The 18,482-nt window shown below is 48.5% G+C and overlaps 1 protein-coding gene across 1 annotated transcript; it reads right to left on the bottom strand.

The window, feature by feature from the left end:
• Positions 1–13,713: 13,713 nt before the first annotated feature.
• Positions 13,714–18,404, bottom strand: SOX8 (SRY-box transcription factor 8). Its single transcript, XM_014894463.2, has 3 exons — positions 17,725–18,404; positions 16,442–16,680; positions 13,714–15,469 (listed from the first exon to the last, which is right to left on the bottom strand). Exons 1-3 carry the CDS (start codon positions 18,171–18,173, stop codon positions 14,721–14,723), a joined length of 1,437 nt encoding a protein of 478 aa, XP_014749949.2. The 5' UTR covers positions 18,174–18,404; the 3' UTR covers positions 13,714–14,720.
• Positions 18,405–18,482: the final 78 nt, after the last annotated feature.

Raw genomic sequence — 18,482 nt, 5'->3', positions numbered from 1 at the left:
GGATGAAAGGGAAAAGTGTCCTAATCAGCTAAAATTCAGGGAATTTCACAGGAAAATAAAAAGTAATTAATAACAAAAAAATGAGGCCGTTAATTGCAACAGCTGCAGCTGCGTTTGCACATCGAGCTCTCCATCCTCACCCTTCAAATCCCACATCCCAAAACCCCCGTGGGTCCCCAGAAGAGCTGGAAAACCATTCCCTCCCTCCCTGGGGCCTCTCCAAGCAGCCTCTGCACGGAGCTGAGGATGCAAATCCCAGCCCCGCTGTTTTACATCTCATCTGCATCATCCTCCTGCTCCGGGATGGGAACTGGGAATGGGGAACGGGAATGGGGATGGGGAACGGGAATGGGAACAGGGAACAGGGATGGGGAAAGGGAATGGGGAAAGGATAAGGATGGGAATGGGACTGGGAATGGGGAAAGGGAATGGGGATAAGGGAATGGGAACAGGGATGGGGAAAGGGATGGGGATTAGCATGGGAAATAGGATGGGATAGGAGATGGGACAGGGATGAGAATGGGGACATGGGTGGCATCGATGGCACTTAAGGCAGGTCCCAAATCCAGAACCAGCACCTGAGCTGGCCCTTCCCTTCCTCTCCTCTGTGCAGGAACTGTGAAGATCCACCCGTGATCACCATTAGAAAGTGAATAAAGTTGCAGGGAAGGCTGAGGCCAGGAAAAAATTGGATCTGATGGGAGTGGGAAGGTGGGGAGGGGGATGTTCCACCATCCCAGAAAGCCCTGAGGCCGTGTCCTGATCCCTGCTCAGAGAAAAAGCAGAAATTCCCAGAAAAAAAAAAAAAAAAAAAGGAGCCCCTTTGCTCTGGGAGTGACCAAGCAGCTGGGAATAATTCCACTGGTGTTTTTATCCTGGCTGAGGGCCTGGGCAGCTCCTGAGATCCCGGTGGGGGTGATGAGCTGGGATTTCTCAGCCAGCAGGGAGAGCAAACAGGGAGCCCCCAGTTCCAGAGGCAAAGGAATCACAAATCCTCAGCTGGGATGAGCACGTGGATAATATAAAAAATAACACAAAAATAACGTAATCATTATTAATAATAATGATTAAAAGTATTAAAAAATAAAGCAATGAAACCCTTTTTGAGCTGTGGCAGCGAGGTCAGAGCGTAGAGGAAAGTAAAAAATTCAGCGAATGAGGTTTGTCAGGTGATGGGAATAACGAGGGGACTGGAAGGGGCAGTTACCTCATTCCCAGGTAATGAGGATTATTTATCCAGCATTTCCCTTGCAAATCAGGAGTGGCTGCCCCAGCTGGGCTCAGCACCCGCCTTGGGCCAAATCTTCCACTTTTGGCAACAAAACACCAAAACCTGAGCTGGTCATTCCCTCTGGGATGCTCCAGGGCTGAGCCATTTTTTTTTCCTGAAGAAAAGAAATTCCACATCCTTCACGGGCTCTGCTAAACAGGAAGTTACAAGCCAGGGAATTTGGGTTTTTTTTTGGCAATTAACGGTGTTCATAATAATTTTTGTGGTTATTAGCAGGCAGAGCACCTGCCCTGTGTCACAGAACAGCCTTGGAATTCCCAGCAGGGTGGGCATCCCATTCCCTCATTTCCAAGGCATCACCCTGGATTGGATCCAGCTCCAAGCAGATCCAAAGGGCTCTCCTGGAGCTGTTTGGGTCTTCCCAGCCAGTGGAATCTCCAGCACAGGGCCAGGGAAAGCCGTGTGCCCGTTCCCAGCAGGGACAGAGCTGGAAGTGTGGATTCCAGGAGGGAATGTGAGCCTGAGCAGTGGAATCGGGGCTGATTTGGAATTCCAGGCTCGTGCAGAGGGTTGGGATTTGCATGAGAAAGGTTTGGTGGGAGAGATCTCAGGTCAAATCCTCCTCTCATTTTCCGAGTCTCCAAACTCGCAGCATCTTTCTGGACACCAGGGATTGGGATTGGGAATGTGACAGGAGCTGAGCCTGGCCCAGGAGCATCCAAAATTCCAAATCCAGAGATTTATTCCAGCAACTCCTGCTGAAACCATGCCTGAAATTCAACCACAACCCTCGTCATGAACTGACCTCCACGTTTTCCCCACCGGTGCAAATCCTCCTGGAGGTTTTTTGGGATGAGCAGTGCCAAACTTGGCAAGATCTTGCAGAGCAGATGGAAGCTTGGAAATGTGATCCAGAGCTGCCTCCTCTCCCTGCTCTTTGGGATCCAGGGGACAATGGGAGCACGCTTTGCTGGGAATTCCCTGTCCCTCAGCATGATGCTCCCAAGAAAAATGGGAGTTCAGGCGTGCATGGGCTGCCCTGGCCCCCCTGGGAATGCCAACAAGAATGGGAATTGTTGGCCCATGGGTGGGGCCCAGCTCTCCGAGCCTGCCAGGCTTAGAATTCTGCCCCAAATTACCCACATGGCCTTAATAAGGATCCCATTCCCTGTTCCCACCCTTCCCCAGGGCCTCAGCAGGGCTGGGTGTCACAGACAGAGCTCTGCCCTGCCCAGGTGGCCACCCCACCTGCACTGACCCATCCCAGAGCTGGGAATATTTACCCATGGAAATTTGGGATAATTCCTGCTGCTGATGGATCAAAGGCTGGATTTGGTGGCCTTTGAGGTTTTTTTCCAGCCCCAATGATCCAGCTCCAAACCCAAATGGTTCTGATCACACCAGCTGCACTGACCCATCCCAGAGCTGGGGTGTTTGCCCATGGAAATTTGGGATAATTCCTGCTGCTGATGGATCAGAGGTTGGATTTGGTGGCCTTGGAGTTGTTTTCCAGCCCGGATGATCCTGTGATTCCAAATGATCCAAACCCAAATGGTTCTGGTCACAGCACGTGCAGTGTGGACTCATCCCATAGCTGGGATATTTTCCCATGGAAATTTAGGATAATTCCTTCTGCTGATGGATCAAAGGCTGGATTTGGTGGCCTTGGAGGTGTTTTCCAGCCCAGATGATCCTGTGGTTCCCTCAGGACATGACAGGAAATCCGAGGAGCTTTCCTTGATCTCCTGGTGCTGGATGTGGGATGGGTGAAACCCCCCCAGATCAGGTTCTGAGCACCAGGCAGAAGTGCTGGAAGAGAACAGACTTTTTCCACAGCATTTTTCCAGCACTCCAATCGTCTCCAAGGAGCAGAGCCCTCATTCCCAGCCCTTCAGGTGCAGGGAATTGACTTTTGTCTGGCTCTGAGTGGGGACTGCTCCCATTGCAGCTGGGAGGGGATTTCCCGTCAGCTGCTGGAAAAAAAACAAAACAAAAACAAACAACAAAAAAACCCCAAAAAACCCCTCCTGCATGGATATTCCATGAATAAACTGCAGTGGTCAAGCCCCATTTTGTGTGGAAAGCTCCTCGGGACTTTGGGGTATAAATAACTTCACAGGCTCCTTCTCCAAAGAAAAGCAACATTCAGTTATTTGATTTTTTTTCCCCCCCCCTCCTTTTTTTTTTTTTTTTTAATTTTATGCAAATGATCCTCTGTTCTGTGTTATTATGTAAACGAGCCAACTGAAATGGTAATGAGGGAACCCGAAGCATGCATACATTAACTGCTGCTGTGGAGCTCTGCACCTCCAGAAACGGCCCCGAGCCCCAGCTCCAAGGGAGGCACAGGTGGAAAATTTTCCTCCAGGATTTGGTTCTTGCTGCAATCCTGCAGAGAAGAGCCAGGCGTGGAATCCAGACAGAAATCCAGCATTGAAATTCCTGATTTGCAGCGTGGGGAAAAAAGGGGTGGAATTCTGTTAGCACCAGCAGATCGCATCCCACCTCTCCAATAAATCCAATAATCCAATAAATCTTCCGTGATGGAGGCAGAATTATTGGGAATTTTTCTCTCCAAATATTCCATTGCAACAGGGAATCAATGGGGAAACCATTCCAGGATTGGGAGAAAGGCAGAGGCAGAACTCATTCCCAAAGGTCAGGTGGTCTCCAGTGAAATCCAAAACTCACTGGTTTTTAAAGGAATTAAAACATTTCTGCTTCCCAAAGTTCATCCCTGCTGCTCCATGGGACACACCTCAGGCCAGGAAAAACACCCTGAGGATAAGAACCCAAAAATATATCTTCATTTTCTACGTTCTTCAAGAAGTAACAGCATTAATTCCCCACTTTTCCAAAACTCCTTGAGGGTTGAAGCTCAGCCCATGGAGCAGGGATGCCTCAGATCCCTCTGAATCCTGAGGTCTGAGGCAATTCCAGGATCTTTTCCCAAAAAGGTGAAGCAGGTGTTGGACACAGAGGAGCTCTGAGCTCCCAGGGGAGGAGGCTGGGCTGGGAAATCCTTGGCCAAAATTCACCTCCTTGTGCCCGGTGTGGGGAATACCCAGCTCCAAACAACCAGGGACACAACCCCAGTGCTCCCAGTGCTCCCAGTTTGTGGACTGGGATCCTCCTGCAGGCAGTGGGAGCTTTCTTCTCCATCCCAGGGAATGTGGAAGGGAAATATCGGCAGCTTCTGGCCGGTAATTAAATAAGAGCCAGCAAATAATGGGTAATTTGTTGTAGGAAAAGCTCCCCCGAGTGCCTCAGCCTGATCCAAGAGCTCAGATCCAAGAGGCTGTGGAAGCTTTCCCTGAGCTGGCCGGGCTTGGAACGAGCCCACGGCGCTCATAAAAAGAAATCCCGGTAATTGGGGAAAAGGGAAAATCCTAAGGATGCTGCTGGAGCCGCTTCAGGATGGGAATTCCTGGGCTGAGGTTTGGGCTGGGAGCTCAGGACAGCCCCAGGGAGCTGGGGGAGCATCCCTGGAGTGACAATTCCCAGGAATGTCCTGAGGATGGGGGAGTGACAATTCCCAGGAATGTCCTGGGGATGGGATGGGATAGAGGAGTGACAATTCCCGAGGATGGGATAGAGGAGCGACAATTCCCAGGAAAGTTCTGAGGGTGGGATGGGAGAGTGGCAATTCCCAGGAAAGTCTTGAGGATGGGATGGGATGGGATGGGATGGGATGGGATGGGATGGGATGGGATGGGATGGGATGGGATGGGATGGGATGGGATGGGATGAGGTGGGGTGACAATTCCCATGAAAATCCTGAGGATGGGATAGAGGAGTGACAATTCCTGAGGATGGGATGGAGGAGTGACAATTCCCAGGAAAATCCTGGGGATGGGATGGGATGGGATAGAGGAGTGACAATTCCCAGGAAAGTTCTGAGGGTGGGATGGGAGAGTGGCAATTCCTGAGGATGGGGGAGTGACAATTCCCAGGAAAATCTTGAGGATGGGATGGGATGGGATGGGATGGGATGAGGTGGGATGGGATGGGATGAGGTGGGGTGACAATTCCCATGAAAATCCTGAGGATGGGATAGAGGAGTGACAATTCCTGAGGATGGGATTGGGGGAGTGACAATTCCCAGGAAAATCCCGAGGATGGGATGGGGACACATCCCCAGTTTGGGATCCTTTCCCAGACTTTCCCTGTCATTCCCAAAGGAAGCTCCAGACAATCCTGGTTCCTTCACCATCCAAAATCCCAACATCATTTCCACAGCCTTTCCTTGAGTGGATTTTCCCAAAGATTTAGAAATTTATCCCTGGGAAGACAGAAAAATCAGGATTTATCCTAATTGGAATAAATTTTCCCAAATATTTAGAAATTCTAAATATATATAAAGTCATTAAACAAATACAAATAAATTAATTGATAAATCATATGTTTATAAAAATACATTTATATGGATATGTAAATATATTAAATATGTAAATATATGTCAATATCTGTGTATCAAAATATAAATATATAAAAGATATAAATTGATATCTTAAATATTGGAGCACAAATGGCACTAGATACAGTAGATATATTAAACATATATTAACTAGAAGTGTATAAAATATATTCAATATATTAAGTATATTAAATATATTAAATATAAAATTTTCTCTCCTTTCACACTGTCAAGAAGCTGAAGGAAGAACAACCTCCCACAGTTACCTTCCTATTTTATTTTATTTTATTTTATTTTATTTTATTTTATTGCTTTTATTTGCTTTTTTTATTTTTTATTTTTATTTATTTGTTTGCCACACATCCCTTCCCTCTGGGGATGAAGAGTGCCACTCCTCCAATACGATTCCAGCATTTTATTGAAACATTTTTATTTCATTGAACATTCAATTCAATGAACATTTTATTTCACTATTATTGCTGTATCCTGCCCCAGTTTGCTTCTCCTTTTCCTTCTTCCCAAAAAAGTTTGGGATTGCAGCTCACCCATATCCCAAATCCCATTTTCTCATTTATACAGATCTATTTATTATATCCATATATTATATCTTTATTATATACATATATTATATGTATAATTATATTGTTAACTCATAGTGGGAATGGACTGGGATGGGGAATGGATTGGGATGGATTGGATTGGGATGGGGAATGGATTGGAATGGATTGGGATGGGATGGGATGGGAATGGATTGGGATGGGTTGGGATGGGATGGGAATGGATTGGGATGGGGAATGGATTGGGATGGGAATGGATTGGGATGGATTGGATTGGGATGGGGAATGGATTGGGATGGATTGGATTGGGATGGGGAATGGATTGGGATGGATTGGGATGGGTTGGGATGGGAATGGATTGGGATGGGTTGGGATGGGAATGGATTGGGATGGGAATGGATTGGGATGGATTGGATTGGGATGGATTGGATTGAGATGGGAATGGATTGGGATGGGAATGGATTGGGATGGATTGGGATGGGAATGGATTGGGATGGGGATGGGATGGGATGGGATGGGATGGGATAATGGGATGGGATGGGATGGGATGGGATGGGAAGCTGGATCTTTCCCTTTTTCCCCCTGAAACTTTGGATCAGCTGCACCCAGCCCTGCCAGCAAAGCCCGAGTCCTGTTGGTTATCCTCCAGCAGCCGAGCCCATTCCCCACGGCAATCACACCTTTTATTGCCGCTTCCCCCTCCCGTGTGTGTGGGGGGGTTTGATTAAAACCCGACAAAAACAACAACAACGACAACAACAGCGAGAGCGCGGCCGTGGCAGGAGCCGCCCCGAAGGATGCGAGCGTGAGGTGCTCCAGGAACTTCCTAGCGACCGATAATTCCACTTGGCTGCTTTTCCTTGGGCTGCATCCTCCCGGCGTGGGGATGGGGAAGTGTTCCCTGCCCCAGCTCCGGGGTTTTCACCACCACGGGGGCTCCGGCAGCTGCACGAGGCTCGGTCCCCTCGTTGGGAATGGGAGAAAACCCAAAAAAAAAAAAAAAAACCCCACAAAAGAAAACAAACCAAAAGAAACCCCACAAAACAAAACAAAACAAAAAAAAAAGCAGGAGAAGTTTATTCCTTCTTTTTTTCTCCCGCTAAATGAAGCTCCTTCTGGCAAGTCTAAATATTTACAGCCAGTCCTCAACACACACACACACACACAGAGACACAGAGAGAGAGAGAGCAAAATTAATAAAACCGCGCACGGAGCGAGATTCTGCTTCCCCAATTATTTTGAAGTTGAAATCCAAACTCTTCCCCCCACCCCCCCGCCCGCCCCACCCCGGCCAAAAAAAAAAAAAAAAAAAAAAAAAAAAAAAAAAAAAAAATCCCAACTTTGTTTGCGCATTCTTATTGGCAGCACAATGCCAACAATGGCTAAATAGACAGCAGAATAAATAGCCCCACAATGCCGACAGAAAAGCCTTTCTGGTACTGCATACAAAATATAAACTGTGCCATGCCATTATTATTCCGGAGCCCTTGCTGCAACAGTGCAGTTGAAATTCCACCCCCAATGTGCACCTAATCAGCCATTCAGAGCCCCTTAATGACTTGTCAGTTCTTTGCCCTGCCATTTTCTGTCCAATTAATTCTTTTATTGTGCACCGGATAAAGGAAGACAAAGGCCTTCCATGCAATAATGAATCATTAAAATTCAGCAGCTCCTCTCTTGTGCTCTTGGCTCCTCACCAGCAATTCAGGCTGCTTCGAATTCGTTATGTGTGTGGTGGTTAAAATTCACTCTACCTCAAACAAGACCTTTCCAAATGTTTAACCCTTTCCCAGCCCCGTGCTGGGAATTTCGACCAGGAAAAAAAAAAAAAAAAAAAAAAAGTGAGGAGGAGGAGGAGGAGGGGGATGAGAGAGGGGAGGAGAGAGGCAGGCAGAGGTGTTTGGGGAAATGTTTTAATGTCACTCTGACAGTCCCTGAGCACAGAGCCACAAAAATCCAGGGACAGGGAGAGAGGGGAGGGGATACAGAGAGGGGTGGGATGGGATAATGGGATAATGGGATGGGATGGGATGGGATGGGATGGGATGGGATGGGATGGGATGGGATGGGATGGGATGGGATGGGATGGGATGGGAGAGATGTTCTGAGATGTTCTGGGATGTTCTGGGATGGGATGTTTTGGGATGGGATGAGTGTGACGTTCTGGGATGTTCTGGGATGTTTTGGGATGGGATTGCTGTGATCTTCTGGGATGGGAGGGGATGGGATGGGTGTGATGTTCTGGGATGGGATGGGTGTGATGTTCTGGGATGGGATGGGATGTTTTGGGATGGGATGGGTGTGATATTCTGGGATGGATGTGAGGTGCTGTGCTGGGACAGGTGTGTGGTTCCCCGTCCCTCCTGGACCTCCCTCCCACCCCAGAGCTGCCTTTGCCAGCCCAGCCTTGGAACGGGTTCAAAGCAGAAGGGAATCTCTTATTCTGGATTAGGAGCAGCTCAGTTTCCATCCCTAATTTGTTTAAAATAAACTCGAGGAAGGGGCTTTTAAACCTGACTCAGTGTGTCCAATTGGCTTTTTTAAACCCAGGCTGCCCTAAATCAGGTCAAGCCTGAGCCTGCAGTTAAGCCAGTGACATTCTGGGCCTGCCTGAGCTCTGGGGCCATATGGGAACAGTTTAATGGGGGTCAGCAGCGATGCTGGGAAGGGCAGAGCCGTGATTCCAGCAGCAGCCACCCCGTTTATCCCAACTATCCCTGGGGAAAAGGCTCCGGGCTGGTGGCAGCAGCCACCCCACAGTGTCCCATCCCTCTGTGCTGCTCGGCTGCAGCAGCACCTGGGCTTGGTTTGGTGTCTGAGCTCTGTTAAGCTGAGTTTTGCCATGCAGACAGCGTGGTTTTATGGAGAAATGATGTCTGGAATATCACAAACTCCCTTCCCACCTCGTTCACTCCGCCCTCATCCCCCAGCTGGAACCTCTGCAAATTCTCTGTGACAGCAACTCCACAGCCTGACAGCCACCCTGAGCCTCCTGTCCTGCTTGCAGGGCTCTCATTCCCGAAATCCCAGCAGGCAGCATCCCCTGCACCCCATCCCATCCCATTATCCCACCCCATCATCCCATTATCCCATCCCAGGGATTGCCCTGCAGCCTCCCAGGCTGGGGGTGCAGGATTCCAGGGAATGAAGCAATTTGGAATAAGCCCCATTTGCTGTGGTTTGGGTTCATCTGCGGGGGGATTATTTTTAGCTCCTGCTGACTCATTTGGGAATTGGTTTCCCCTCCCCAAGCTCATCCCAAATTCCTGCCTGGAACAGGCAGAAAAAGGACTGGGAATGGCACTGCCCTGGAGAGGGGATGGATCCAGGGTTGGATCAGCTCTCCCTGGATCCCAGATCCCTGTGCAGGTTCCCCTCTTGGTGTTAATTCCCAAAAATCCTCGTGGAGCCTCTGCAGGGTGTCAGAGGAGGAGCAGGGCAGTGCTGAGCCCGTGGCATTGTTGTCTCCCGGGTTTTTCCAGGTATCCCTCATGGGCAGCCAGGAATTGATGGGAAATTCCCTCCTCCCACCCCCAAAAAGGGAGTTTGGAGCCCTTGGTCAATTCGTGCTCAGGAATTTGCCATCAGAGCCCTAAATCCAAACTCGTGAAGGCTGGAAAAAAGGAAATGTTGGAGTTTCCTTAAAGGTTTCCCAAAGGGAAGTTCGTTCTGGCTCTGTGGGGACAGGCCTGTGCCACGCTGGGGCCACCAAAACCTTCCCTTGGCCATCAAAACCTTCCCTTGGCCACCAAAACCTTCCCCTGGCCACCAAAATCTCCCATGTGCTGCTCTGTTTCCCAAAGTTCCCCTGCAGCAAAGCTCTGCCCTCCCAGGATCAGCTGGAAAAGGCTTTTCCTGCCCTCTTGGAATACACCCTGTGTTCCAAACCACATCAAATCTCCAGGAATTCTTATTTTCTATTTCTTTTTTTTTTTTTTTTTCCTGCCCTAAATCCCAGGCCACGAGGAGCATCCAGCCCTGGCAATGGGAATATCAAGGTGGCAGAGGGAAGTTTAATAAACCTCAGGGCCATCATAAAAATGCCCTTTAATCATTTCTTTGCCACAAACATACCAAAAAAAAAAAAAAATTAACACAAGTTGATGTCACTCCAGGAAAAATTAAAACAAGGAGGATGGGAAGGGACTTTTTTTTTTTTTTTTTCCAGCCTGCAGAAAGAATGTGGATATGGTCTATAAAATTAATTTCCTCTTTCTTGCTAACCAGCACTGTCTGAGCTAAACAGCACCACTCTTTATTCCCTGCTCCAAAAATAAAATGGAAGGGACTTTTCTCGCCCGTGGATTTCATGCAATTATCTTGAGAAGCCTTTTTTTTTTTTTTTTTTTTTTTTTTGTTGTTGGCAGCCAGGGGTCAAAAGGCAGCGCTGGTTTCACCTGATCTCATTGACTTTGCAGAGACATTCCAGCCCCGAGCACGGGACACACAATGCTGCCATTCAGGCCTGGAAAACTCCTGGAAAATCCTTCTCCTCCTGCAGCCCAGCCCGGGGACAAGGGGTGGAAATGCAGATTGGGAGAATGAAAAAATTGCTGAGAAAAATGATTTTTTTAAATATTTTTTTGGAGGGGGGTAAAAAACGGATCTGTGTTCTCCTCTCAGCGAAATGAAATGGGAGATTCCTTCGAGTGTGGATCGAGGGGTAGGGAATGAAATTCTGCAGATCTTGGGAATGTCCAGCTCCCCCCAAATGCTGAATTTTATCCAGGATTTTACCTTCCTGAGCTCCCATTCTGCAACATCTCTGAGTTTTATCCAAAACAGCCCCCCAAAAAAACCCCCCAGGAGCTGCTCCCTGGAATTGCTGCTCCAAATCCTCAGGCCAGGCCTGGGATAGTGGAAGTTGTCCCTGCCCAGGATGGGATCAGGAGGAGCTTTTAGGTCCTTTCCAACCCCAACCATTCCAGGATTTGATGATTCCAAAGCTCCCGTCACCCCTCGAACCTATGGAATGGGATGGATGTAAAATATAGAATATAGATCTAAAAAAATTAGATAGAATATATAAAATATATATTATATCAATATAAAATATTATAGAAAATATGATCGAAATATAAAATATAGAGTATAAAATCTATAATAAATAATGTATATTATATATTATATATATCTCAAATCACACTTGGACTTCCATGACCCTTATGGATCCCTCCCAACCCCAATTCCAAGGTAAAAACCAATACAGATCTCTATTACAATATACGATTTAATTACTTTATTTCTGTAAATACCAGCGAAAAATTCAATTTATTTTTGCGAAGCTTATGGGAAGTGGCCTCAGTTAGTGAATTTTAGAGGTGCCTGGCTGGGATGTGCAATCCCTGGGAGGAGAGCACAGCACTGGGGGTCACCCCTGGCCCTGGGACAGGGAAAGGATTGGGATCCATCCTCCCGGGAGCCAGGGATGCTTCACTGCAATTTTTAATATTTTGGGGCGATTCTCAGTTTTTCATGTCGTTATTTTAGGCGATTCACCATGTTATCACAGGCAGGGATTTTCATTTTGTTTTATCAGCGAAGCCACTCATCAAACACCCAGAAGAAAGCAAAAATCATTCCCAAAACCATTCCCATCTCACCTTTTATTTCCTTTTTTTTTTTTTCCCCCACCCCCTCTCCAAGAGTGCAGGAGACAAACCCCAACCTCGACACTCAAAGAGGAAAAAAAAAAACCTTAAAAAAAAAAAAAAAAAAAGCAGAATACATCCATTTTATAGGCACAAACGAGGCTAAAAAGTGAAATGTGCAGTGTCACGGCAGGGAGGAGAAGGGAGGGAAGGGAATTACGCTGCACTTTGGCTCTGGCTGGAATCAAATCCTGCTGCCAGCAGCTCTGGAAAAAGGAGCACGGAGAAAATGGTGTCACCTTCCAGCCCCTCTTGGCAGAGAATTCCGCGTGGGATTCTCCTCCCAGCCCTCCTTAATGGGCTGCAGCTTCATTAATTGTCATCACATCCATCCCCCCCCCTCGTGTCCCAGCCTTTGCTCTCAAGCAGGGAGGGCTGAAATTCCCAAATCCCGATTTTTTTTTTTTTTTTTTGAGAGGATTTTGCTCCCTTGAAGGGACAAGAAGGCGAGCAGCGAGAGTTTTTCTGGAAGGAATCAAAATAAAAGTTAGAAATGTAATAATTTTAATGATCGTGTTGAGGAAAAAAAAAAAAAAAAAAAAAAAGAAATAAACCCAGCCTGACATGCAACATATAATTTGGTTGCTGTCGTAATTCAGAGGGATTTATTTACCAGGGCTCACCAAGTAGAAAAGGGAATTTCTTCCTGTAAATTTCCTACAGAAGGAAAATCAGCTGGGGCTGAAACCACACGGGCTGAACATGCAAAGCCAGCCTCATGTGAGCAGTCTGAAATCCTATAAAATCCTTGGGATTATGGGCATGGAAATGCCCTTCTTAAAGGGGAAAAAAAGCAAATTAATTTATCTGTATTAAAAAAAAAAAAAAAGATAAATCTCAGAGTAAGACACAAAGCGCAGGGAAAAGGAGAGAGGGAAAAAAAAAAATCCAGACTTAAAGGAAAAGAAATCCTTGATGAAAATATTTTATTCTGAAGATTTCATCACCTCTCCAAGCTGTTTTCCCAGTTGTTGGTTGTTTTTTTTTTTTTTTTCCCAGCACAGCAAACAGGCTCAAGCAGAAAGAAAACAGAACACATCCTTGATAAAAAGCACTTTTTAATTTTATCAAATGGATCTGTACAAAAGTTAGCATTGCTTAGTCAGAAGCGAGTGAAGAGAACAGATCAGTAACAACCAAAAGTCTTTCAAACTTTATACAGAAAAATAGATTGCATAAAAATGAGCTTTTCTCGTCTTTTCCCCCAGCCCAGCTTGTCCCTCCCTCCCTCCCCCCCCCCCCCCACTCCCGAAAGGAAATATGCAAAAAAATATTTTTTTAGAAAAAAAAAAAAGAGTAGGAAACGTAGAAAAGGTAAAAAGATGAATAACCTCTGAAAGGTGGGTTTAGATTTACAAAGGCTTTTAAAGGCACGAGTTCCCATAAAATAGATGGTTATTTATATGCTCAGCATACAATGGAAGAAGTAGAAATATATCAATGAAATATTAGTCTAAAAACTAAGTACCCTAAACCCATTTTTTTTGTTGTTTTTTTTTTTTTTTTAGTGGAGGAGATTTTAGTTTCACAGCTTGATGGATGATATCTGGTCCCTAGAAGCCAAAATTAAAGCAGAAGTCGATGGTTTCTCATGGAATTACAGCTCCTTTAAAGCAAGTCCTGGTTCTGAAAGCCTTCGAAGATTCCTGAAATTCGATTTTAACAGCCCCAAAACGGGTGGCCAGAAAAATCACCTGCCCTTTTTCGGGCAGCTTTTGAGCCTCCCACTTGAATTTAATAATTCCCCCCCTCCTCGTTATCTGACATTCCCATTGGAGTTTCCAGGATTCCTTCAGTCCCTCTCTCCAGCACGGCTCCAAAACGAAAAAAACCCAAAAAACCAAGGAAAAAAATCTATAGACTCATAACACCAGTTTATTGTATCATCTCCACTATTTTTTTTTTTAAGGCTCCCTCCCCCGTCTTTAAAATCTTTTAAAAATTCTACTTTTTTTTTTTTTTCGTTTTGCACAAAATTACTTCATTAATTAAAAGACAAAAATAATACAGAACATAAATACATATTTAACAGATTTAAAAAAAAAAACCAAAAACAACAACCCAAAAACAAAACAACCAAAAACACTTGAAGCTTCCAAAAACAAAAAAAAAAAAACAACCAAAAACCCAAACAAAAATGTTAATTACAGCCAAACCTTGCTTAGAACTCCTAAAAAAAAAAAAATAATAAATCAACGAACACTTCAGACACTGAGTTGGTTGGTCCCATCAGACTCTTCCCACGGGATTATTTTGGGATTTTGGGGCTCATCCCTGTTGGTCCCAGTGAGTTCCTGCCCTCAAGGTTGGTCCGTTCCTCACATTGCAATAGACCCTGAAAGTCTCAAACAGCTTTTGTGGTGTTTGGTGTCCCCCTCTCTCTGCCCAACCCCTGCTCCACGTTTTGCACTTGGCCAAACTTCCAGGCCCAGCGACTTCGGCTCAGTCCTCCCAGAGGAGGGGAGATTTTTGTCCTTCATTTACTCAAAAAGCATCGCTGGTCCTTTTCCTTTCGTGTTTTTTATTTATTTTTTTTGTTGTTGTTGTTTTCCCTCTTGTGTTTTTAAATCTTTTTAGTCCTTTGTTTGGTTGCTTTTTTTGTTGCTTTTTATTTTTTTTTTTTTTTTTTAATTTCTTAACTCCTACGAATCAAAGAGAAAAAAAAAAAAAAAAAAAAAAAAAAATAGAGCTCTGTCCTTTCGGGGAGTTTTCTCTTAGCAAGGTGGCAACGAGCAGAAGTTCCCAGCGGCTCGGGGAGGCACTTTGGAAACACTCCACGCTTTTTTTTTTTTTTTTTTTTTTCCTCCTCATTCCTTCATTAGTGCATAATTCCAGGGAAGCCTGGGGAAAGCTGCAGGAATCCTTTAAGGCCTGGTGAGCGTGGTGTACACGGGCTGCTCCCAGTTGGCGCTGGGGCTGTGCGCCGGCGGGATGGACAGCCCGTTGAGGATGGGGGTGGCGTAAGGACGGCGTGAGGAATGGAAATAAGGGTACTGGTACAGACTGGAGGCGTAGCCGGGGTAAGGGTTGTAGTAGTTGGAGCTCTGCAGGTCCGTGTAGTCGCACTGAGAGCTGGAGAAGGAGGCGGCGGCGGCGGCGGGCGCGGCCGAGGTGGCGCAGGGCTGGGCGCCGTACGAGCCGTACGAGTCGGAGTGAGGCGGCGAGCCGTGCGGCTGCTCGCTGTAATGGCTGGGGCTCAGCTGCTCCGTCTTGATGTGAGGCCTCTGCTGCTGCTGCTGTTGTTGTTGCTGCTGCTGGCCCGGCTCTGCCGCTGCTGGCGATGCTGCAGCCGGGCTCTTGTGAGTCCACACCTGTGCGGCCGCGCCCGAGTGCGGGAAGGAGCTGCCGTAGGAGGCGGCGGCGGCGCCGTGCTCGGCCGGCAGCGCCCCGTGCCCGTTCAGGGGCAGGTACTGGTCGAACTCGTGCACGTCGAAGGTCTCCATGTTGTTGATGACCTCGCTGCTCAGCTCCGAGATGTCCACGTTGCTGAAGTCGATGTTCTGGCGGCCGCTCTCCACCAGGCGCCGGCCCTCGTGTTTCAGCTCCTGCTTGCTGCCGTGGTGCAGGTCGGTTTTGGGGGTGGTGGGAGGTGTGGGGGGTCCGTGGGGCTGGCCTGGGGATGAAGGGACAACGAGGCTTCAGTAGTGGCCACAGAACACCCAGCTCTGCCACCACGCAATAGATGGGCCTCACCCATCTGTTATTGCTCTTGTTGGGGACCACAGAACACCCAACTCCTTCACCATTCAATAAACGTGCTTTAGCTTCTGTTACCGCTCTCTTTTGGGCCACAGAACACCCGGCTCTGCCACTATTCAATAAATCTGTTTCATCTATCTGTTATTGCTCCCTTTTGGATCACAGAACACCCAGCTCCTTCACCATTCAATAAACGTGCTTTACCTATCTGTTACTGCTCTCTTTTGGACCACAGAGCACCCAGCTCCCTCACCACTCAATAAATGTATTTTATCCATCTGTTATTACTCTTATTGGGGAGCACAGAACACCCAGCTCCTTGACCATTCAATAAACGTGTTTCACCCATCTGTTATTGCTCTCTTAGTGGATTGAAGTTGGCAGCACCGTGTCAGACATGGGTGATGTCCCCCTGTGACCACGTTCCCCCTGGGATGAGCGTCCCACATGGGAGATGGGATGAAGCTGGGAGCCCACCAGCATCACCCTGGGACACAGCAGGACTCGCCAGTGCCAGGGCAGCAGAAGCAGGGGGTGGATTCACACAGTGAACCCCATGAAGGGGCTCATCCTCTCCCCCTGTGGCCGTCCCGAGGCAGAGGGACCCAGGGCCGTGATCCCAGTGGGATCTGAGGCTACAGGACACTCACAGTGCTGGGAAGCTCTGCCTCTCACTAACCAATCATTCATCCTCCCCATCCAGGGAGATCCCGGTGCTTTAGGATTCCCTACAGCACAGTCAGCTCGAAGGAAAAAAAACTGCGACCACGCTGCCAAGCATTTGGCACAACAACTCCTGCCTGCAGCTGTGCACAGTGGGATCCCCTCCCTCCCTCCCTCCCTCCCAGCCCAAAGCACGGCGAGCAGGGGTAAGAGCACCCTTTACCTGTGTGGTCGCCGTGGTGGTGGGATTCGGCCATGCCCCCCAGCCCCGTGTCTGCCTTGTAGAGCTGAGTGCCGGCGTGGTGGCTGAGCTCAGCCCCCGAGTCCGAGTCGCTCTGCCCGGCTTTGACGCTTTTCCTCCTCCGGGGCTGGTATTTGTAATCCGGGTGATCCTTTTTGTGCTGCACCCTGAGGCGCTCGGCTTCCTCCACAAAGGGACGTTTCTCGTTTTCGCTCAGTAAACTGGGTTTTGGTTGTTTTAATGAGAGAGAAAGGAAAAAAAAAAAAAAAGCCAAAATTAGGATCTTTTCCTTAAAAGTTTTCTTCTTGTTTTTAGACTCGCACATCTCCGCTTCCTATGCGCGGATCTGAGCGCTCAGCAAGTTAATTACAAAATTAATTTGCTGTGGTAAAAAGGAGTTGAAATCCACGGCAAAAAAAATAGATTAAAATACCAACTACAGCAGCATGAAAAACCCGACCACTATAGACAGGGGTAACTGGGCAAAACAAAATCCCCCTTCCCCATTTCCAACACAGTTACAAAATATAATTCCCATGTTTGCCCTGCAAATGCCACCCCCTCACCGCCACCACAAACATTTCCAGCTTTGTTTGGTGCTTACAAAGAAACCACCAAGGCACCAGGGATGGGATTTTTGCTTTCCAAACTCTCTCCCCCCTGCCCACACTTCCCTTTGCAAACTCTTGGAGAGGCTCAAACCTCAGCGGGAGCATCGCTGGCCCGAGCAGGCAGGAAAGATGGGAATTAGGTACAGGCAGACACCACGGGATAAACCACACGGAAAAACGTGGCTCGGGGAAGAGCCTTGGAAAGCAAAGCGAGCTCGGATGCTGCCCAACAAATAAAAGTTTGCATCCCCGGGCAGCGCTGAGCAGATAAGCAGGGAAATTAGGAAGCTCGTTAAAATAACCGCTAAAAATGAGTTCAGTCGCGTTTATAGCTTGTTAAGCATCAAGCGAGCCAAAACGAGGGGGGAAAAAATTAGGAAAAGCCATAAAACAAGTCATTAAAAAAAGTCTCATCGCGCGGGGATGGGGAAGCCGCAGGCAAGGGAAGGGCTTGTGCATCTCAGTGACGGAGCAGGGAAAATCCACCCGAGGGTGCCCAAACCCCTGCTCGGGGGATTTTTCGCAGCAGGAACCTCTGCGTCCTTTACAGCGTGCCGGGATGCTCGGGGAGAGCATCGTACTCCGCTCAGAACCGGAGATTAACAGAAACAAAGCGGGCAGAAGCTTTAAAGAAGCGCTGCGAGGGGGACTCACCGCCAGAGCTTGCCCAGGGTCTTGCTGAGCTCGGCGTTGTGCAGATGCGGGTACTGATCCGCCAGCTTCCTGCGGGCGGCCTGCGCCCACACCATGAAGGCGTTCATGGGTCTCTTGACGTGCGGCTTGGCTTTGAGCGATCCGTTGCCGCGGACGGGCATGGGCACCAGGCTCCAGTCGTAGCCCTTGAGCACCTGCGAGACGGCGTCGCGGATGCAGGCGGGGAAGCGCTCGTCCACCTCGGCCGCGTCCACCTTGGCCCCCAGCGCGGCGGCGGCGGCGCCGGGAGGGCGCGGGGCGGCTGCGGGGGCGCAGCCCAGCCCCTCGGAGCCGGCGGGGGAGAGCGGCGAGTCCGAGTCCGAGTCCACGTGGGACATGGAGCTGGTGGTGCCCGCGGGGCTGCACGGAGCCTCCAGCGCTTTGTCGTGCTCCTCGGTCATGTTGAGCATCGGCGGGCGGCAGAGAGCCTGGGGCCGGCCGAAGCGCTGTGCCCGCCCCGGGGGGAGCCGCGCAGCCTCCGCGGCTCCCGCGGGTTAAGCGAGTAAAAAAAAAAAATAAAAACAATAAGTTCTAGAAGGGAAAAGACACGAAACGCTCAAAACTCAGCCCAAAATCCGCGCTGCGCTTTCCGCCCCTCCCCGCTTCTCGCTCCGCAGCCGGTCCCGCCGCCGCTGCCGGGGCCCCGCGCTGCCCCGCGCCGCGCTCCACGTCCAGTGCGAAACGGGGCCCCTGGCAACAAGTTACTTTAAGGGCAGGGC

Source organism: Sturnus vulgaris, chromosome 16 (assembly GCF_052056855.1).
Source record: "Sturnus vulgaris isolate bStuVul1 chromosome 16, bStuVul1.hap1, whole genome shotgun sequence".
Lineage (NCBI taxonomy): Eukaryota > Metazoa > Chordata > Aves > Passeriformes > Sturnidae > Sturnus > Sturnus vulgaris.
Note: the sequence above shows the minus strand (reverse complement) of the source record. Positions and strands in the feature narration are given on the sequence as shown.